This window comes from Pseudochaenichthys georgianus, chromosome 17 (assembly GCF_902827115.2).
Source record: "Pseudochaenichthys georgianus chromosome 17, fPseGeo1.2, whole genome shotgun sequence".
In the NCBI taxonomy this organism is placed as follows: Eukaryota; Metazoa; Chordata; class Actinopteri; order Perciformes; family Channichthyidae; genus Pseudochaenichthys; species Pseudochaenichthys georgianus.
Window position 1 is genome coordinate 32,241,482 of NC_047519.1, and position 23,460 is coordinate 32,264,941.

The 23,460-nt window shown below is 44.6% G+C and overlaps 1 protein-coding gene across 22 annotated transcripts in view; it reads right to left on the reverse strand.

The window, feature by feature from the left end:
- LOC117461791 (receptor-type tyrosine-protein phosphatase F) overlaps window positions 1-23,460 on the reverse strand; it is a 173,257-nt gene that overhangs the window by 23,796 nt on the left and 126,001 nt on the right. For 8 of the 22 annotated variants that reach the window (XM_034103725.1, XM_034103740.1, XM_034103730.1 and 5 more), the window contains 10 exons: window positions 22,065-22,091; window positions 18,679-18,796; window positions 17,537-18,121; window positions 16,707-16,807; window positions 15,604-15,851; window positions 13,892-13,970; window positions 12,153-12,377; window positions 5,393-5,547; window positions 3,812-3,826; window positions 2,131-2,243 (listed from right to left, as the gene is read on the reverse strand). In XM_034103725.1, the coding sequence (XP_033959616.1) occupies window positions 2,131-2,243; window positions 3,812-3,826; window positions 5,393-5,547; window positions 12,153-12,377; window positions 13,892-13,970; window positions 15,604-15,851; window positions 16,707-16,807; window positions 17,537-18,121; window positions 18,679-18,796; window positions 22,065-22,091 (1,666 nt within the window). The remainder of the gene's footprint in view (window positions 1-2,130; window positions 2,244-3,811; window positions 3,827-5,392; window positions 5,548-12,152; window positions 12,378-13,891; window positions 13,971-15,603; window positions 15,852-16,706; window positions 16,808-17,536; window positions 18,122-18,678; window positions 18,797-22,064; window positions 22,092-23,460) is intronic. The other 14 variants (XM_034103749.1, XM_034103745.1, XM_071206373.1 and 11 more) reach the window with 3 other exon arrangements.

Below are 23,460 nucleotides of genomic sequence, written 5' to 3' on the forward strand. Positions count from 1 at the left end.
AACGCAGCGGGTGGTTTTGGACCTCCGGACAATTCAAGCAGTGTTTGGGATGTTTATCAGAAGCCTGCATTGAAAACACTCCCCTGCGACCGCTTAGTGGGAACTAACTACTGAACACAGGGCATTACATGTTCACTTTTAGAGGACCTTTCCTTTATGGGTGCCTTTTCATTGCTTCAGTCATCATTTTGATGGAAATCAGTTATGATAATAACAATGAAGTAATTACTGAGATATGGGAACAGGAACAGCACTTCACTTTATTTGGAGGTCGAATTAAATGTAGTGCACCCAAAATGTTGGTAATATCCCCTAATTGCATATTAAAATAGTTCTTTGTGACCACTTACTGTAAATTGCCCTACTGCATATACCACTCGCTGTATCTGAAGTGAGACACATTTGATCCTAGTAAGGTATTTGCAAACACTATGTGAACCAGGTCTGGCAAGGATAGAGCAGGTCAGTCACTCAAAGAACCGCACGTCTGCCGCTGAAGTGTCTTCAGCAAACATGCTAGATATGTGCGGCAATTGGCTAGACCACTTAACAACACTCGGAATCAGAGCGGGAATGTTCACCTTCTGAGGATGAATCAAAGGGAGAAAGGGCGAGAGGACAAAAGAATGGACGGTTCAATATTTGCTCGGCTCAACCTTGGAATCTCAATCGTTTTCACAAGCTAGACACAGCCTTGGTGATTTTTTGATCACCACTCATGAAGCAAAACAGTGAGGGGGAAAGGGGTTGTCAAGATGTTGATGTACAGAGAGAGAGAGAGAGGGACAGAGAGTGAGAGAAAGAGAGAGAGCGATTACCCTACAGGGAAAATGGAAGACAAAAGAGGAAAGAGGTGGAGTGGGAGGACGAGAGAACAGCGTTCTTTTAGAGCGGCAGCACTGTTTAATTCCTCTGCAGGGGTTCAAAGGGGCTCTGTGTGTGTCTGTGTGTGTATCTGTGTGTACAGCGAATGGGATCTTTAATAACCCGTGAGATGGGACACACACACACACAGAAAACACACAGAAACGCGCGCGTGCAACAAGGTTGACATTTTCTCTCAGCTCCATTGTTCCCTCCGCCTGGCTCACCTTGACATCAGAGGCAGCAGGACTCATTACCAGCTAGGGGGAATGAAAGGAGCTGATGGAGGGAGGAGGAGCAAGGACCAGGGGAGGAAGGAGGAGATCAGGAAGAAAAAGGAAGAAGGCTGATGCTGAGGCGGGCGCCCTGACAACCCCCCCCCCCCCCCCCCCCGCTGTGCGTGGATGGAATGTGAATGCACTCTGACTCCATTACCGTCCAGCACTCGCTGTGGTGGTGAACGTGATTTGTTTATTTTCTCTTATTGATACATTTTTCTTTTTTTGAGAGCTGGTCAGATTTACAGCCTGAGGATGAATAACAAAAATAAGCAGGACAAATGAATTTCAGACGGCAACACCTGCTGCAAAGCACTAATAAACAAAAGATCCATCAAAAGAACAGCATTGCAGATTGCTTTTGGAAAAGCTGTATAGAGTGTTGTTGATAAAAGGGAATTATCATTCCGAAATGCAATATCTACTATTTGAGGGGAAACTAGAAAGTACATGATACTTAGACACCCTGTTAAATGAATTCCCTTTAGATATTTCCCTTCAGCAGAGAAGAAAGGATGATCTGATGAATTTCAGGGAGGATTTTCATTTTGAAATGAAGCCTCAGTCAAACAGCAGCATACCATTTTTACAATTTTGTAATGAAAGACAGACTGAACCAAAACACCGGATTAAAACGCACACACCTAAAATACAACCAAGTTGCCTAATACAACTTTCCTCAGTTTATCACTATGGCGCTAAGAGCAGTTGAAGGTTGATTATGTTTCCATGTCATATTGGAATTATGATGACTTCATGATACCCACTTGTAAACACTGTTCATGTCAACAAGTTGTAAAGGTGATGGTTTTGTATTGTCATAACATAGTATTTTAATCCTGACACAACCATCAAATTGCCAACAGGAATCTTTCCATCTCTATCAGCCATCCTATATGTCATGAACGCTGAAGTTTATTTTAGGGTAGTTGCTGAGGTCAAGAAGTAAAGTTGCCATATGTACGATACTTTGACCGTTGTTTATTACCTGGGGTCTGGTAGTTGAGTCTTCTCATCTCCACTGGGTCGGAGGAGTTGGCCAGCAGGGAGTCTTTAACCCCACCTGATTGCTCGTCTTTAGGTAGGGGAGACGCCCGCTTCCTGAGGTGGCAGAAACAGACAGGAAGGTGTTAAACACATCATACCAACAACACCTACATGCATCAACTTCTCAAGCTAACTGCAAGGGAAATGACACATTTGATGAGGTTAATGGTTCTCAACACTTGTTCTGAGGACCAGGGATTCAAGAGACGCTAGTTACCGGGCATCAGCCCCTTGCCAACTGGAGTTTAATGTGTTTGAAGAAACGCTATCATTTTCCCGGAGTGGCAAAGGTTGGGTTTGTTTGCTGCTGGATAGGTGACAGCTGCTATGCGGGTATGTGTACATGAGCGTGTGTGTTTGAGTGTAGACAATATTTAATTGTGTGATTTTAGCTGCTGTGTGTGTGTGTGTGTGCTAACAACACATTGTGTTTACTGCTTTCCAGATTGAGAGGAAAACAGGCGGATGCTGTAATTAGCTCATCAGCTGGGTGGCACAACACTGGGTAATTAAACCGGTTCTGCAGCACCTGCGCTGCCAGACCCGGCCTAGCTGAGTCTAGCACAGCCCAGAACTGAACAGCTCGGACTGGCTCGGCTCAGTCGACCGTAGCGTTGTCCATGAGGCGGAGATAGGAACAGAAAAACGCAGCCTGCCTGTATTCTAATGTTCAGACAGCCGGCATCTGCTGACATCCACACACACACCACCACCACCTGTTATCTTATGCTGCAGGGGCTTAAGCTAATGCTAGCAGCGTGACGGGGCCGTATCCGCTTTTCCCAGAGATCACGGCTGGTGCTAAGCTCGGCTGTGGGGAGGGGGGCGGAAAAGTTGGGCATCTGTGATCTGTTCTCCAGACCCCTCATCTCTCAGGCTGACCCAATCAGATGCCAATCTACATCACACTTTAGTGCTGAGCTAAAGTAAACACGGCAGCAATCTGAATGGGGTTATTCATCTCAGGCTGAACGTGAGGGTTAAGACGTGTGAGAATGTAAGTACTGTATACCCACACTTAAACACACACGCACAGTGCGAGTGTGTGTGCAGAACAGAGTGTGCTTAATGAGGATAGAACAGGGCCCTTTGTTGAACCTCCTGCCACGAGGAAGCAGGGAGAGGGGAAAAAGGCTAAAAGTGAAGGAATGGGTCTCGGTGGAAAATGTCAGCTTAAAAGATGGGAACGTTTCTTTTACAGCAGTTTCCCAGTCTGGCATTTAGTTCTCAATGGCCATTCAGCAGCAGGTGATGCTTTGGCATATTCAGATGGGGCCAATCCTGGAGGGGCGCGCCGACACAGGCTGGATAATGAGACGCAGCACGGAGACAAACCATGGCAGATCTGAGGAGGAGCATTTGCACTAGACGTGGAACATGCGCCGCTACACAGACGTGACCTCGGGGTTTCTTTGACCCCAGGTATCAACGACTGCAGAGTCAGCTGCTTCTCATCTCCTTCAAATTGCACCAGATCAGATTAAAGACATTTCCTTTTATTTCTATATGAGAGGAGCTGACCCTGCAAGAGCTGATGCATACCACCAAGTTCACAACACAAATGAAAGGGACTTGGGTGATGGTAGATGAGGTTGTGACTTATGTAACAGTGAAGTACCCACCTTTCCTGTTTGCTGCTTTCACAGAGGGCAAAAAGAGAGGGAGGGGTATTAATAGGTAATAGTTATATGAACCTGTAACTTCTTTACCCAGTGTTCTGCATCTGTACTATTTTCAGAAAGCTCGTTCCAGCTCTTCCAAAAATGTTAACCACATCTTGAAAGCACAGCGTAAAAAGTTATCTGAACATTCGCTGCACACTTTTTAGAATAAGCTCATCATTGTTCCCCGCCTGTATTGGTCTTGGCGTATATGTAGGTAGCAATAACAAGCCGAACTAGAGCGTTATTATTCCTGCACATTTACTGCCAGTCCACAGTGAAAAGGGCACACAGCCACCTCCCCACAGTCCCTCCTGTCGATCTGTGTCTACACGGAGAAAGAGCTTCCAGGCAGAGGGTGTGCTAGTCAGCAGTGTGCTGTCTCCAGGCCTATTATTAACCAGTCCCTTTGTAAGTGTGGCGGTGTTGGCAGCCACGTAGCTGTCTGCAAGGCTGTGGATGGCAGGTCGGAGAATAGGTATGATATGAAATGGAGAGTTCGTAATGAAGCCATCAGGGGAAAATAAGGAGGTGGGACTCAATAAGCCAATCTATAAACTCTCATCGAGATGGTATTTCTTATAGCGTCCAAACCACATTAGGATGGTCTCCTCTGTAAAAATACTAACGAGCCTAAAGACCGGCCAAGTGGTTCATTAACTGATTAAATAATCGATAATCTTTATCAATTCCAAGTCATTCTTTAAGTGAGAAGCAACACTTTTATAGTTGCAGGTTGAGAGTCTAAAACCTACACTTTATAAAGAGAAAAGAAAAATCAACAGTTAAGTAGAAGCCAGCAAATGTTTGAATGTGCTAGTTTTATAATGATCCATTTATTTGTACCACCCCAGAACCTTTCTGGCCTGCGTGTTTCCACGGTGTGCTGGACAGCGACGGCTTTTAAGAGATATTGACTGAGCTTTTAGTTAAGCCCTCTGTTGCAGCCTTCTGTTTCTTTTTGAAATGACCAATGGTGGCAGCCAACACACATGTCTCACTCCTAACTAAGGGGTTTTGACAGCCACGCTGTGCTTTTCATTAGGGAGGCAACGTCAGCTGCCATTTCAACTGACACTTCACAATTATGATTTTCTGAAAGACAAATTAATCTGCCTTTGGTTACTTTTCTCCTCTTACTGTATATTACGGTAAGGACATTGAATGTAACGGTCTGGTGTGAGCAGCCTGGTGCAGGAAGGGAGCACGCTCATTACCATTCCTGATGCAACCAAAGGAAACCAACAATCAAAAGTGTCAATGCAGTTCAACCACACACACACACACACACACACACACACACACACACACACACACACACACACACACACACACACACACACACACACACCACACACACACACACACACACACACACACACACACACACACACACACACACACACACACACACACACACACACACACACACACACACACACACACACACACACACACACACACACACACACACACACACACACACACACACACACACACACACACACACAGAGAGGAGAGAGAATACAAATAACTTCTTACTTCTTAAAGAGCAGGATGGCGATGACGATTAAAATGATGAGGACCACAGCCAGCACCGGGCCCATGACCCACAACATTTCGGGTTGCTCCATATCCTGAGTCATGCTCGTCGAGACCTGGATCGGGTCTGAATAGGGACTTGCTGAGAATGTCATCTGTGAGGGAAAAGAAAAAAGAGAAGGTGCAGGTGTCACTTTGGAGCTATCAGATGTATGCAAGGTTTCCCCTTCTTATGGAAATGTACAGCAAGCTTTAGACTTCCTTGAAAGCAAAAAGACAAGGAACGTGGTGAAGGTAAAGTCAACATTCAAAACATTTTTTTTTTATGGTTATTTATTTATTGTGTGATTGTTTATTTTATAAAGTTAGAATTTAATTTATTTCAATTATACTATAAGTGAATTGCTGTAGGTGCTTTTTACTACAATAGAAGCATCAACAGACTTATGGAAAACATAATCATTATCATTTGTATCATGATGATAAGATAACAAAGGGAACAACAATGTTGGAAAAAATGTAATACATAAAACTAGCTTTGTTTTAGGGTTGCTCAATTCATCGTATTTTAATCGCAATTACGATTATGGCTCGCAACGATTACGAAAACAACGTGATCGAAATAAAACAATAATTTTTGTATTATTATTATTATTATTATTTTAAACTTTTTATTATTATTGGTTTTTCAGTTGAATTATACTTAAGGTTCGGGTAATCAACTGTTCAAAACATACTGTTAAAAAAAATGTCTCCAATAAATTCATGTTATCAAAGTAAATTGATAATCGTTTTTTAATAATCGTGATATCAATTATTGACCCAAATAATCGAGATTACGATTTTTGCCATAATCGAGCAGCCCTACTTTGTTTATTGTGATAAGAACAGGGAGGCAAACAACCAAACTATCTGCACATGTCTAGTTACTGGCAGCCCGAGGATGAACTTGTTTCCTGTTAATGACAGACCATGGATTCCGGGATGCAGCAGAACGAGCCTTAAAGCTATAGATCTAACTCAAGAGACACTTTCGCAAAAACAATAACCATCTCGGCTAATGAAGTTATGTTTCTATTAAAGCAGTGCATCCCGTTAGAGATGATGACAGAGCAGGTGTGAGACAGGAGAGTGAGAGAGGCAGGGGTGAGTGTGCATGTCCCTTGGCCGCCGAGATAAATGGGAGCACAGGAGAGGACTCATCTCTTCTTCATTAGTGTTCACACCGTGACGGAAGGGGAGGAGGAATAGGCGACGGTAAGGGTGCGTTTCCACCTTGGTTGTAAATGAGACCTCTCTATGCTACTTCGTCTTCCAATGACGGAGGGGGAGGAACGGAGGTGTGTGTGTGTGTGTGTGTGTGTGTTAGCGGAAGTCTGAAAAGTGGGTGCACGAGGGTACGCAGTATGGTGTTTTGAAGTGTGTGAAAAAGTCCAACTGCAAGAGAGCAAGGTGACAGAGGAGACAGAGAAGGAGGGAGGTGTGAGGCGTCTGTCATTAGAGCTCAGCAGGCCTTCTATTGCACGACGATCGGAGACGCAGGTCCTGGAGGGGAGGGGGTTTACGCAGGGGCATGGGTGACAGATCGCAGCTCTGGAAGGGAATTGGTCTTCCAGCATGCAGCGGGAGTGGCGGGGCGGCAGGCAGCAGTAATCCGGATCATTAGCCGCACAGCAGCCTGCTCTTCGGCACACAGGCAGATATTAATTGGAAAGATAAGCTGAGATGGGCTCAAAGAGTTCTGCGTTCTGTCATATACTTCTGTTATCTCTCACACTCCCGGGCAATTGCCGTAAAAAAGGACAGTATGTGTGCGCGAGCATGTCTCAGCCGTGTACGTGCAAACCAGCATGCTCTGATATGAGGCGCTGACACAAGATAATTCAAGTAGGAAAGTCACAGGAACAGAGTTTTCCTATTACAGCGGTGGTACAGTATATAGAAGAAGACATTTTTTTCATTTGTCTTTGTCTTTACACACACAACACACGCACCAGCCACGTGAGACCATTCCTCTCTCGTCTCTGTGTGCCCGTGGGAGAACCGTGTTATTTAAGAACAAAGAGAGAAGGCACAGCAGTGGGGACACAGCCGATGTGACGACACCACAAGGCTTCCTGTTCCTTTGGGAGTGCCGAAAAAGGCTGTAGGATGTGTCCCTGCGGGGTCTGCTGGGAACTTTTCCCTTCACGGTGTAACAAATGACTGCAGCTGTGCTTTGAGAGAAGTAAAAGTGAGGAAGACACGAGAGAAGAGGGACAGAGGGGAAAGGGGCTTTTTGTCTGTTGGTCACGGCCGAACACTGAGATCATCCATTTGAACGGGCCTAATATCTGATAAAAGCGCAGTCACGCGGCTCCTAATGCCTCGCAGAGTGGTATCACAATGGGGCGATGGTGCAGCGAAGGAATGTGTGAGACTGAGAGTGGGTGAGTCAGAGACAGTGAGAGTAAGTATATGTATATGCATAACACTCTGATTCAGTGTGTTTATGTACGTGAGAAGTAGGGTCGTCTTCAGGTTAATAACATACCACTGTACGGTGCATAGCATTCGGATAGCAGGCGTTGCATGTTTCACCACGGCAGAGAAATGATGTAACTGTAGATAATTCATCTGGGTAACATCAGATATTTGAATTATGGCAACAGGATTGTTTTTTGGCTCTCGTCTGTTTAAGCTGGAGCCGGTTCTCAGCTGAGGGGAGGTAAGGATAGACTTTCAGGTCAGGCTGACAACTTGTGAACTGTAATCAAGCTGCCACTCCACACCGTCTCAAACAGCAGAACGTGATTACAGGTCTCCATTTTCTCAAGTTGCTTTAAAACATTGAAAACCAAAGCTCAATAGATTTGATAAAGGAAGCGAATACAACAAATATATTAGATTCATATTTGATCACATCCTATTAAACCCCATCCCTACTGAGGACAGACAGAGGACATGAATGTGACTTTATTTGTTAAAACTGCAGATGAGTATTATTACGTTACTGTTTATACTTTATATAAAACTGTGGGCATTATAAGTTAATTAATGGTAACTGGACTGTACTTGTCTCGCGCTTTATCCAGTCTTTACGACCCCTCAAAGCGCTTTACATACGACATGTCATTCACCCACATTCACACACCATTGGCCATGCCATCAGGAGCAACTCAGGGTTAAGTATCTTGCCCAAGGATACATCGACATGTTGGGATCGAACCCACAACCTTCTGGTTGAAAGACGGCCGCACTTCCTCCCGCACTCCGGCTGCTATTGATGTCTAGCTTGTGTCAGTGAGAGAAAGTGTTTGATTGTTTGCAAAGACTGTAAACTGATGTGTGTAAGAGCTTGTGTGTGAGCATCTCGATCCCTTTGAGCCTCCACAAGTGTGAGTATTGTCAAGGTAGCAACCACTGAGTGAGTGCGCGTATGATTGTAAGTGTTTGTCTGAGACGGCGTAAGAGAACAAGAGAGAGTGGGTGATAAGAGATGGCAGGGAGGAGACTGCTATCTGGCCCACGGCTGCACAGCTTCGCCAGTTAGCCGCCGCTCCGCCATCCCCAGAGCTCGGTATCCGCTAAGCGCAGAGGCACATTTGTTTCAACTCGGCGTGCTCCAAGTCTCCTCAAAAGCGGAATGAGCTGCAGGGTAACTATGCGCCAGACAAACAAACAAACAAACATGCAAAGACGCCCATTATGTATCTGATGCGCTCTCGTCCTCCCCGCGGAGGCTGAGGAGCCCACACTCTTCTCACTGTTGTGCGACACGGGGAAAGACAGCAAGACAAAGTGAGAAGGGAAAGAAATGGAGGTAGCAAAGACGATAACATGTGTGATTAATGTCAGGAATGTGGCCTCGGGGTGTGGACTACCCTCTGCGATGACCCTTCTCCTTTTTACTGTAGTTCTCCCTTCTTATTTTTTTCCGGTTTGCCGTAGAAATCTCACATTTCCCTTTGGCGCCGTCTGAATACCACGAGTACAGATATCCAGAGGGATTGCTAGAGGGGGGCCGCCTCCAGGAACAGAAGCGATACAGCACTGCTGGACATCACGTCGCCTACGTCGCTACTACCCTTGTTGAAAAGTTATGCTCATGCTCTAGAAAAAAATGCTTCCTTCCTTGATATTGTTTGTCAAAGCCTTCTACATTTAACAGAAGCCTGTCCTCCATGTTCAGGATGTGTTGAGCCCAGAGCACCAACAGAATTAGTGCTACAAAGCCAATTCTCGTTAAGAGTGTGTGGAATATGAATGCCTGGACGACGGTGGTTTTTGGTTTCCATCCACGCCATAAGCTCACCTCCCCTTATCAAAAGAAAAGCAGACTTTAGCACACTCTTCTCCCCGACACACTTCCTCTTATTCGAGGTTCACAGGCTGGACGGGACAACAATTATGCTTTCCTCTTTTTCTCTCTCCAAAACCACCCCTCCCCCCTCTCTCTCACATCACACAATATTTCATGCTCCCTCCCTCCCTCCCTCCCTCCCTCCCTGCATTAAATGATACTGTTTATACACACCCAGCATCTATCATCCCATTTCACACTTCCCCCGGCTTGTTTATCTGCCTTAGGTGCTGGGGAGACATGAAGGCACTTTCTCTTCCTTCGTCTCTCTCTCATCCTCATTTGCCTTCCTTCCTTCTCTTCTTCCCTCAAACCACTGCTGGCTGCTCGTGTCCATTGATATACGCAAGCTTATTAAGCCCTGGCGGTCCCGTTTGATCTACGCTGAGGGAGTTTGGTGGTGGCGAGGAAGTACAGTAAAGACACAAGTCATTTACTGCGGTACTTGTTGTCTTATTCTCCAGGGTCTGGTGAAGATCTTGCTCGAGGCAGCTTCTGCCTGCCGCTCGATCTCGCTGCGCGCTTTACCTTCTCTACCCGCTTTTGTTTGGTAATAAACGTTAGCAAGTGGCGCGTTGGGGGTGACAAAAACAAACACTGCTGTGGTATCTGAGTTTCCCAAAGAGAGCGGTTGGGGGATTTGTGCGGCATCAATGACAGCCTGCCTGTACTCACCACCTTAGGATTCAGAACGTTTTCATGCACACAAGAAATTGCAATGGAAGAAAAGAGAAAATAAAGGTGTCAACGTGCACTGCAGTTATCTTGTTAATGTTCATCCCAAATGACCTAGGCCGTTATTGGATGTTGTTCCCCTGCTTTTGAACCTTAATGGCATATTTGTGTGGAAATGTTGACACAATATAATGCTGCAGCCCGAAGAGTTTAAACAAAAGAAGAAAACAAGCTGTCAGTTATTCCTTCTACTGTGCACATGTGTCTGATTCGTTACTGTTCAGCTATGGATGTCAATTTACTCCGAGTGTTCATCTCAGTCTCAGTGGATATCATTATTTTGAGTACAAGGATGCTCTGCGACGACGAGTAACAATCTCTTCTCTAATCCCTGTCAGAGTGTCACCTGCTCTGTCTCAAGGCTTTGGGGATGCACATGAGAACATATTAAAAACCTGGATGTAAAACTGTTGGAATTCATCAGGGTGAATAATAACTTTCAGTGTTGCCCTGGTAACTGACCTTCTATAAACCTTTACCCCAGTTAAAGCTATAATCAGGTGTTTGATTAGCAAAAAAGATTACTGCAGAAAGGCGTCGATATCCAGGTTACTCAAGCGAAAGTAAGCACACTGATTGACTCGCACTGTGAGTGAAGCCTAATTAATCCAAGCGATTTATGTTTGGAGCGGGGAGGGGGCTACACAGTTTAAGGAGGGGGAGTACACAGAAAAAGACAAATGTTGAGCGCCACTGATCCAACCTGGTGTGTCTGGCAGGTGCAGTGAGAGTGTTTGTGCAGCGATGGGGTTTAAGCATCTTCTTTGAAGTCAAGTGTATCATGGCTGCCCACGATAGCCTCCTTCACACCTCCCTCCCCTCTCAGAGCGAAGGAGTGGGGGATTATTGTGGGGGTTGAAGGCTTTAGGGACATTTAAAGCAGCCTTTCAAGGGAATCAGGCCTGCTTTACAGACTCCCTAGGCCATGAGTCCAGGCCCTTGTCTCCCTCTTAACTCCAGCCACACTAATCAATCTCCTCTGCTCTCTTCACGGTGGGGAAAGATGGGGAGAAGGAGAGAAACACAGGGAAGTGTGCAGAAGAAAAAGAGCTGAGAGGGAAGAGAGAAGAAAGAGAAAAAGGTGAAAAGTCTGGGATTTGGTTTCGGACATGGAGCGCTCGCTCTCTCCCCCCCTCTGTGGCTGCCCAGGGCCCAGCTGCTGAATATGCATGTCCGGGGTAGAGCAGGAGCCCAGAGCAATCGCAGACTCTCGTTTCTCCTGCAGTGAAGTTTACCCCAGACCATCCCGTGGAGAGCCGGGCCTCCGTGTTAGTGCTGTTTGACGAGTGCATGGGGCCTCCACTTAAAAAGCCAAGAGCCTTGTAGAAGCATTGTAAAGAGATCAGCGCGGGCCCTGCTGTCTGTCGGAAAGGCAGAGCTCTCTGATGTCATTGTCGACTGATAAGGGTGTTATCAGGACAAGACTTTTAGAGGGGTATTAAAGGGTAAGTGGTTGTAAAACAACAACAATTTGGCTTGACACTTTGGCCATCATGGAAACGTTTAAGGGGCAGCCTGGTTAGAGGCTGAGGAAAAGTTATCCATTTGAATTGTGTGTCTGAAAAATATAAAAAAGATAACTGAGTTTCAATCTCACAAATCCAGGAGGGGCCTTTACACAGACAGAAAGTATCATGAGTAATGCGGTTGAGATGGATTGGATCACTTATATGTGTGTCTTACATAATTAGAAGTGCTGTCCGTCCCTTCGTTTCGGAGCACAGCCAGGACAAAGAAGAGATACTTCTGCGCTCCGGCCAGGGGTTTGTTGTAGAAGCCGTTGTTCATCTTCTCATCCCCCACGATGAAGCTGGTTGGCAGGGAGGCCAACTTGGCAGCGATGTAAGGCTTGGAGGAGTCCAGGTGACGTCGGCGCCTCAGTGCAGGGCCTTCACTGGACTTGAGCAGCTGTGAAGAAAACACAGAGAGCAAAGGTTAAGGTTGTATTTGTTAATGACTTAATATACTGCATCATAATGTCGGGTCAACCATAAATGGGAAACTGGGAAATAAAGGGTTTGTGGACGGTGTGTTAAAAAGAATCCTGTTTAATGTATGTGCATTCTTTAAAGGTGGGGTAGGTAATTTTGGAGAAACGAGCTCGAGTGCGCTAGAATTAGAAAATACACAACCGGAAAAAATCAGCCACTTCCTCACAGAGCCCCTCCTCCAACACACACGAACGCGCACATGACCAATGAGGGCACGGGATAAGTTTGTGCACAGATGGAAGGCTGACAGGCAGGTAGGCCATCCAGTTACTTTAGCCGGGCCGGCTCAGATGATTGGTCGTGCTTTTTACAGCGCTACGGCTTCCACAGATGACATTTTTTTAATGGATTTTTTGTCAAAGCACTTCAGATATTCTTTGCTATCGGGATGTTAAGAGCATTCCATGGAATATAACACAAAGTGTATCTCGAGCCGGTTTCTCAAACTTTCCTACCCCACCTTTAACTTCTCTCAATTTCTCTAAAGTCTTGGAAAAAAGAAAACACTTTTGCAGTCAGGTCTGGTTTTCACTATGCATCCTAATACAATATAATGAATCCACACAGCTAAGGTGCCCTTTGCTCTGTGATATAACTTCTCTAACAATGCAGCCAAGTTACGAAGTGAGCAATTAGCGCTTGCTCCAGCACACAATGTCAGCATGACTGCCAGCCTGCCAGCCTGCTTAATAAATGAGCAGGGGCATACAGCACATTGTGTTTCCAGCAGCATTTTGTTTTCTGTCAGTGATGTCTCATGTGCTGCGCCAGATGTAGCTTTATTAAATCATTATGTCGGAGGGAGGAGACAATGGACTGCTCAATGTTTAATGACTTGGGGAGTCTCTTGGTCTCTTCTGCTATTTTCTTCAGGGACTTCTTCTGGCGCTGCTCGAACAGTAGCGATCCAAACCAACGAGCCTCACAGTTTACTTAAAAATGACGCTATTCATATTGAGGGATGTCATTTAGCTTGAATTCTCCTGTGGACGAGGAAGACCTTTATTCATGATAAAGAATAATAAATTAAACAATAATAAAGCAGTCATACATCTTTATCCTCATCTGAATACCTTATGTAAGACTTTGTTTTAGCTGTTAATCCCTGAATATAAAGACTATAAAGAAAATATGGAACCAGAGCAGTCATTTGTTATTACTGTTTAGAAACATTTAGTTATAGACTTATTTCATGCTCTTGTATTCAGCAGATGGGTATTGTCTGCAGACCTGGCGTCCAATCAGGACACTCCACACCCGCCCGAGTGAGTCATTGTCTCAAATCTCTCTGCCTTGCCACCCCCCGCCTGAGCCCAGGAGGGTGGAGCTAATTAGCTACAACCAGTGACTTCCTAGCCAGTTGGAACAGGAGAAGCTATTGGTGACCTCTGACCTGGCACATTAGCCAATCAGCCACCGGCTGGCACTCACCTCGTCCAGGTCCATCTCGTCTGGATTCTTCCACTGCGGCGTTGACGGGGACACAGGCATGACCACGATGTAGTACCACCTGCCAAGAAAAATAAAGCCTGTGTGAAGACAGACTGGCTGAAGTACGTACACACACGCTGAGATCAAAGCGTGCCAGGCGCATTCATAACACTATCAAAACATTTAGTAAGACACAGTACTTTCGATTTGCTGGGCTGCATTAAAACAATTCGAGTGGTACACAAGTGGGTTAGACCAAGGTCGAACACCGGCAGATTGTCACTGCATTCTCCAATTAATGTATAATCACTAAGAACATCTGCCATGTAGAGTGGAGCAAACACTCTCCTAGGGAGAGGAGCCTTTAGCTAATAGAGATCCCCATAGGATCCCTTAGTTAATAGGAACAGCTATGTGACCGCTCGTGTGTTATTTTACTGTGTCATTATAAGCACCAAAAATAGAAGGGAAGAGAGACATCAGAAGGACATTTAGGGTCAACGTAAGGAGTGAGGTAGTGGATAAAGGAACATGCTTGTGAGTACTCAATGTACAGACATCTGTGTCTGCGTGTATTTATGTGGCGGCTCTCCCTCGTGTGCTCCCCCAGTCTGTCTTCTCAGCTCAACGTTTTTCCCCCACTGCGGCATTCAACCACTTGTAAAATCAGAAGCTGCTGACAGTGAAAGCAGCTGCTTCTCTCCAGGCCTCGACTCTGTGATTCAACAGTCAGTCAAGTCTGCGAGTAGGAAAAGACATGAAGAAGAACTCCTCAACCCCTTTCTCATCTGCACACCCAGACCTCCATTATTCACCCCCAATCACGTGTGCTCTTTGCTTGTCAATCTGAGCTGGAGCTTGGCCAGCCCTGACAGCCCTGTAATCGTGTTACCAATCAACCCCGTGCACTCTGCTACTCAGATGTGTCTGGAAGTGTGTGTTTGAAGGAAAGGCTTTACCCGTCCGGGTCAGGCACAATTGTGCTCTTCACAATTTGAGTCAAAAGATAATACAGCTCAACCTGAAAAAAAGTCACGATTATCATCAGCCGCTGTCATGAAGTTGAATAAGATTAAAAGTTGACGCTTTCAGTTTCAAAACAGGTTTAGTATTGATTAAAAAGTGTGCCACTTGCGCTGATGTTGCCGGAGGAAAGGTCATTCAGAGTTGAAATTGAATTAGCTCCCATTTAATAAACTCACACAACACCAAGTGGCCATTCAGGGGCCCGGGGCCACAAAAGAGCCCAACATATGAAGTTTCCAGGTAAAGTTCTTAGTTCATTTAAGTTCCTTATGCAGTTATTTATTTAAAAAAATCAAATGTTTTGTTATTCAGTAACTTAACTGCTGGATGATTATTTTTAAGAACATTTGCAAGAATTCACGTGAAAGTGCTGCTTATTTGAATCTTTTTTGACTGATAAAATAAGAAAATGAAATGGGGGATTCAAATGAAACCCGATAATGCTTTCGATAATAACTCGCAATCATATAAAGGCTACTCTTAATATTTCAAATGTGTAGGTAGCCTGTGATGGAAAGCTTGGTCACTGCAACAGCCAATAACACAAATGCAGCTACATTTTCCATTATATTAATAAAAGTCTACCAAAAATTCAGTCTACCGGCTAAAATCAGTGATTATCTATTAGTTGATTTATGTCCAGTGTCACAGCCTGTCTTTCTGTCCACATGTTTCTAAACACTGACCTGACACGTGTGGTGGTCTGGACCTTTGGCAGGTTGATGGTCATCTTGCCACCCTCAGCCTGAAGTGGGTTGGGCTTGGTCTTGATCAGGTCAGGGGCAGTGCGGATGGACACCTGCTGCTGCAGACCCCCAGCAATGTTGCCCCTGCTTGTCAGCACAAAGGAGTAGTCTGTGTCTGGCTGCAGCTGCGAGATCAGCTTCCTCTTCAGGTTTCCCTGCACTTCCACGCTCTGCTGGTTGTACAGGATCTGTGAGCACACCAGAGCAAACTTGGAATTAGACACACAGTGCATATCCTTCAGACAAATGCAATGCTGCCTCCAACACACACACACACACACACACACACACACACACACACACACACACACACACACACACACACACACACACACACACACACACACACACACACACACACACACACACACACACACACACACACACACACACACACACACACACACACACACACACACACACACACACACACACACACACACACACACACACACACACACACACACACACACACACACACACACACAGTGTAGTCCTACGGGAGGTGCTCATCTCATCTGACACCTCATCCCATGTACTTCAGTGTCACACTTGCCCATTGGTGCATGGCAGATTTTTTTACACTTCAAATTGTCTTTGCCCCATTACCATGGGGTGGGAATTGATGTAATATCATTTTGACAGATGATTACACCTCATAAATGAACAGGAATCAGTTTTTTCAGATATTTCAGTGCAGGAAAGTCATTGCATCACACCTTAGAGAGAGTGTTAAGAGCTGATAGCCTACTGTAGCGCTGCAATACAATTGCAATGTAACAAAAAGTTACACAGAACATGTTGCACATTATGTTGAAGTAATAATGACTTTTTATTAAAAAAAGAAAACACATTTCCGTTGTTGTTTTATATTTTGGTGGTTGTAAAATGGAGGTTTTAAAATATAGTATTTTAGTTTATGAAACCAAAAAAAAGTGTATTATTATGATAAAGTTTGTGTCTATGGTGTAATGTTGTTTTTGTATCCATCCCTGGATACATGTGGGGATCTGTTTTAGCATTGCTGAACGCTTGGTACTCACCTTGAAAGGCACTTGGGATTTGTAGTTTGCTGGCAAATCCCAGGTTAGGAGGACAGATGTTTTCATGACAGCTTTGACACCAAAGTTTAAGGTGGGAAAATCTAGGATGGGAAAACGATTTAATTAATATCACAAGTACAAGTCAACTCAAAATGTTATGTCATTGGGTAGTACCATTTATCACACTACTGTACAGCAAGTAACCCTCTCACCGGATAATGAGAACATATTCCATGGTGATACCTTATAACCAAACTTGCCACAGGGGTGTAAGGATCATCAACATTATTATTCACGCCAGGTTATAGATGACATAAAAGTAGCTTTCATCTCCCTAAGCATGTTTCATTTATTACACCGTGTTCATAGCGAGACAAACACAACAGGCAGAGATCCCAGTGAATGAATGAATAGGGCAGTAAGATGGCAACACGTATCTTAAAATAGGCATTGTGCACAACTGGTTATACATAAGAAATCTTACATTTAAATAAGATTAGAAAATGCACGAGAAGGTGCATGCTGGGTATACTTCAGATTTGTGTCTAATGCGAGGGAGGACGGGGATGCAGAATGAGATTAGTGCTGTATAAATCAATGAACACAGTGCTGTACTTTACTGAGTGCTAGATGAGAAAGACAAGGCACTGATAGAGATAAAAAAAGAGATGGCTATAGTGTTCAAAAACATAAGCAGGTCATATAGTGTTCATGTATATGTTGTAGATAAGGCTGCGTGTGTAGATGTACATGTAATAAACCCTGATTCTGTGTTTTCAAATCAAACACCTCTGATGTGTTTGTGTATAAATGTCAGCCATGTGTCCTACCAATGGACATGGTCCTGCTCTGGATGCTGGGGCTGAGCGGTCCCCCGCCCTTACTGGTGAAGGCCTGCACTCGGATATCGTAGGTGGTGTCAGGATTTAGGCCATGGATTGTCATGTGCGTATCTGAGGTGCGGTTGGTGCTGTTCTGCTGGCTGTTGATGTCCCTGTACACAACCAGGTAGTACACAATCTTCCCGTTCCTCTCGGCCACCAGCGGCGGCTCCCAGGTCAGCTGTGTGGAGGACTGGGTCAGTCCTGTCACCTGGAGGTTGAACGGGAAGCCTGAGGGCACGTCTTCAGCGGTGCCGATCTCCTTCGTGTAGGCCTCGCCGATGCCTGCGCGGTTACGGGCGCTGAGGCGGAAGACGTATGTGGCGCCTTTGTGCAGCCCGGTGACGGTGTAATGTTCCTCGGTCTTTCTCAGCTCGCGGGAGGTGTAGGTTTCCTCGTCGGTGCGCTTGTACTGCAGCTGGAAGCCCATCAGCTCACCCACCATTTCCTTAGGAGGCTGCCACTGGATCAGCGCTGTGTTGCCACTGGTGGTGCCACTGGTGGTGCTGATCATCATGTTGGGCTTGCCTGGCACTGAAGAAAAGAAGGACGGTGAAAGAAAAGAGTAATGTAATTCTTCTAAATATGCAAAACCTCTTTTTAAATTAAAGATTCTCTCATAACTCTCAAAAAGTTCCACATTTTAAGAAATATGCTTATTTACTTGAGAAAAATATTCAATTTTCATATTTGCCTCGGGCTAGTGCCAACGGATAGTTAGCCTAGCTTAGCCTAAGGCTTGAGACAGCTTATCATAAGATTACCCACCTCAATAACCACACACTTTAAATCACTAATAAATCAATAAATTATAAGTCACTAATAAACTAGATATGAAGGTTTGAAGGTTACAAGCTTCGCTCATACACAGCACTTTACCAACAGTTAGTGCTAACTAGTCTTTGAAGCTAATATACATGTAGCATCTCAATACAACTAACATGACTATCCAGTCATACAGGCTTTCATTCATACTACAAGAGTACAGAGGTTTTCAGATGCAAGCCTTAAAGATAACAGCACAGTATTCTGTAAACAGATAGCACTTATCCTGTGTTTTACATGATAACCCAGATAAAAGCAACTCTGACCTGCTCCAGTCGTGGTGATGACTTTAGCTTTGCTGCGAGCTCCATCTCCCTTGGTGGTGTACGCTGCTACAGTGACAGAGTAGGTGGTTTCAGAGTGCAGTTCAGCTATGATGGCCTCCTGCGAAATGGAAAAATCACAGGGTCAGAGTTTAAAAGGAATCAGTGGGTCTGAGCGGGACCACCTCAATGGCAAAAAACAAGCAAACAAACCCTCTCACACAAGCTCCCATCCCCTCACAAAACACACGGCACCAAAAGAAACCATAATAACATGAAACCCCTCTTCTCCATCCACTTGTAGTTTCTTTATCAATCCGCCTATAATAGGAAACACAACTTCTAAAGCATTGAACAGAGAGAGGTTTTGAAGGCACACAAACAGGACCAGAGATTTTCTTGACCAACTTTTCTTCGTCAAGAAAAACTCTTTGGCCCAATTTTAAGGCACACACTGAACCCCATAACCAACCAAACCATTGAACCAGAACATCACCAGTGTATCAGTGTATCAGTGTTCAGGGCTGCTGCATGGATAAGCATGGGATTATACCCAGAGGAGCTTAGGATCATATACACTATGTACATATTGTACAAAAAACTCTTAATGTTAAAAATAAAACATCACACAGATGTTGCACTTTTTCTTTTTCGTTTAAATAGTTTAATTTTTAGGTATTTACTATCCTCTGGATTTCCATGCAAGTTGGGGTGGGCAGCCTCGAAAACACAGACACACTGAGGTGGTCGAACAGATCAGTAACTCAACAGCAACAAACAGACAGCAGAAAAAACAACAAACAACTGAGATAACACTGTTATTGGTAACCTGCTGCAGTGCTGGCACTCACTTCACCAGACTGCATCAGCCTGAACGAAAACACACCCACACGCTGGAGTTAAACACTGAGCTTGAACAAAGCCCATAAGTAAACAGAAATAAATACACATAGGTGAATGCACATACTCACCGATGTATAAATACTGTATATAAACACACGGCAAAGTATGCATGCAGGTAGAGACACACCATGAATGTTCACACACACACACACACACACACACACACACACACACACACACACACACACACACACACACACACACACACACACACACACACACACACACACACACACACACACACACACACACACACACACACACACACGCTCACACACTCGATACCAAGAACAAATGAACGCCCAGTGCTTGAGCACACACGCTGGAGTTGTCGGTTTCTGACTGGGGCCACAGAGAGGACGAACACGACAATGCCTAGAAGCCTTCCTGCCGGATCTCCTCGCACACTTCTCACACCCTTAGAATAATATCCAGCCGAGCTCGAACGCTGTTTTTCTAACGAATTAAGTTTTAATTTCCTAACTATAGAAGAACATGTATTCGTGTTTGACAATGCTTTTAACAGCCATTCTTTAACGGGACACTTGGTGCTCCCATACTAACCTTAAAGAGAGACGGGGGAGAAAATGCTGAATTAATGTATCATAAAACCATTCTAACTTTATGGAGGGAGTCTCATTACTTCAACCATACAAAATGGTTTTAACAGTGGCAGTCACAGAGATCTCTTCCCCCCTGTTCTGGCAAGGTCAAATCGGATCTAGTAACACTTTTGAAACTCAGCAGAAATAGAAAAAGCTAGGCTTCAAAGTTTCCTTCCAAGCTAATGCTTAGAGCAGCACCAAAGGGCATTACAGAGATTATAAAGTCGACTAGTTATAGAAATGGATTCTTCTCTGCAAGCCTCTCTACGCTTCTATCCTCAGTAGGATAGAAAATGTCAGGGGAAAATGTGTGTCATAGTTTCAAGTAAATATATATTCGCTTCATACTATTTTTTGCTACAGAGCCCTTGACATCTGAGTTATGTTCTATTTGGGCTCATTTGCATCAACAAACCTTAATTCCGGCTGCCTGTGAACATGCCATGGGTCAACAAGAAATGCTAATGTTTTGGTTGTTGACATCTGTCTGTGACTCACACTACATTAGTTACCTGGCACACCGACTGCTTTCGCCCAACATGGCGGAAACAGAAATAATAAAGATGTGAGAACAGATGTCCTCCTCTGACAGCGTCGAGCTCTCTCTGTCAGGTGTTAATCAACACATTAAGCGGAGAGGGGAAGGAGGCGACCCTGACTCATGCCTGCATGTGGGTGTAGCTGGAGGAATCTGGTCACCTGTGATGTGAAAACAGATTTCTCCTTAATTGGCAAATAAAATGATCTGTAAACACCCCGCCTGCTCTTTTGTAAAGAAATAAATAAACATCTCGTGTTGATATATCAACAAGTCACTAAAATGGATTGAATAACCAGGTTTCTTATTTTGAGAAACAGAAAAGGCCTAACATTGCTTTCGCTAACAAACAAATGCAATTAACATTATTTAAACAACGTGCCCTTGTTAAAGTGCTGACAAGAGTTTTTGTTATTCTGGCAGGTTTCTTTTGTGGACCTGACTCCCACCAGTAAGTGGCTCTGCATCTATGCTACTGCAATATGACGTCTTGCCGGTAATAAGCCATAACAAAGGGCTCAGTGACAGCCGTGGAACAGTGTGCTGCCACCCAGGCAAATGAAAAGAACATGAAAGGCTGGTAGCAGTCTTGGAGATGTGTGGAGCTGATAAAACACACAGCTCCTCCCCTCAGATAGACATGTCATCGGGAACAGTGGGGGAGACAGCAGGTGAGGCGCGCCTGATTAATGTCAGCATCGCACTGGAATACTGACACACAGCCTCTGACTGCACTGCCTTTGACTGCACTGTACGCTCAATGGGAAAGCACAGCAGTAAGTGGCTCGGATCCGATTGAATGCCCAGCTGTTGTTCGGAGTTCGTCTTGTGGTAAAATGTTAAAATATTGTATTTGTACGGAATCATCAGTGGAAATAATCCTCAAGCTTTTGGTTGTAGAGAATATCACACACACACACACACACACACACACACACACACACACACACACACACACACACACACACACACACACACACACACACACACACACACACACACACACACACACACACACACACACACACACACACACACACACACACACACACACACACACACACACACACACACACACACACACACACACACACACACACACACACACACACACACACACACACACACACCAGGAATCATCAGGAAACAAATGTCTTGCTGTGGTTCTGATCCAACATGATGAGTATTCACACCGAGTGGATTGCAGGCATGGTTTATAAAAAAATAAAAACACACACAATTGATAATCCAAATACACAAGCACACACAGCACCCCCAAATTGCAGAGGGGAGAAGAGCCTGCCCTGCATGACAACCCAGCAGCACACATGAGGGTTACTCACATGCTCGGTGGACTCCTCAATATTCCACTGATGGGAGAGAAGACACAGGACACAGGATGGGGAGAGAAATGAGTCATAGACAACACAACGGGAAAAAAAGCACTCGTCTTTTTTTCGCTTAAAGATAGATGAATGTAGGTAAACAGAGTCATGCAGTAACTAAAACACACACAGGGTGGAAGTGAAGGAGTAAAAAGGTAAGTGGTAAAAACTAATTGTGTGGCTAAGTTGAGCAATGGCTCTTAAACTCATTGTTGTTTATGATGCACTGCCTTGTTCCTCATTAACCTGTAATAAAAGAATCTCTCTCCCTCAATCACAGAACACCTCCATTCAGTATGATAATGATCCCATTGTTGTCTCTGAAGCAGTTCCTCTTTCCAGAAGTGGAGGAAGGGCCTTTTATTCATTATATTTCAATATGTTTTCAAAAATGTTCTCCGTGCTCCCTGCACTTGGCCAAGTGATTCCCGGGGGAAGTGAAAGCCCATTTCGTGCCGCGGGGCTCCGTCGGTGCCGAGCGTGAAATCCTATTACTAGCGCTGCTATGCTAGCCCTGTGACATCAAGCCCCGTCGATGCAGAACGCAACTGCTGGTGTTCACTAGAAACCCGCTCCACAGTTGAGCTGCTGTAGAGGAGTTCACTGATGGGTGGCCGGCTGACAAGGGGCAGGAGAGAGGACACTGATGTAAGACCAAATGGAGAACATAGAAGGGAGGGGGCTTAGGGAGGACGAAGGGTTAGAGTGCTGTCGGCAGGCAATTACATTCGGACATTAGTGCGCAACTACAACATGAGCTGCTGGTGAAGTGGGCAACAATGCAACAATAGTGATGTCCGCAACTAAATACATTATTAGAAGACTAACACTTGTGATTTTTTCTACTAGTCAACTGCTTGATTTAATTGAGGTCTTTATGAACAAGTTCCTAATCAAGCAATAGTGTAAGACCACCACTTTAAAGATCGTGTTACCTGAAAAGTTCAAAAGTAACAAAAAAGCAATGCTCACGAAATTCAGTCGGTTATCCAAACTTTTAGAATTAGACCATTTTTGACCATGAGAGTAAAATTATGCAGCTGTTGCATAAAATACAAATGTTCTGATTATTTCTTTTGAGACATTTTCTTTGCAAAGTCTTTTTCTAAGTCTTAAAAATGTAGCAATTATAACAACACTTTAGATACCATGAAGATATCATTAGACGTAATCAAGAAATGCCGTCTTATTTTATTGTAGTTGAACTTTAAGAAGAACAACAGGAAGTCCCCACATGCCTTCCCAGACATTATTCAGCAGTGGTGCCTGCTGCCCATCTTTCCCTTTTTGCTCTCCAGGCTTTTAGAAAGGGAGTGGGCCTCACACACTGCTGATTCATTGTGCACTAGAGGGA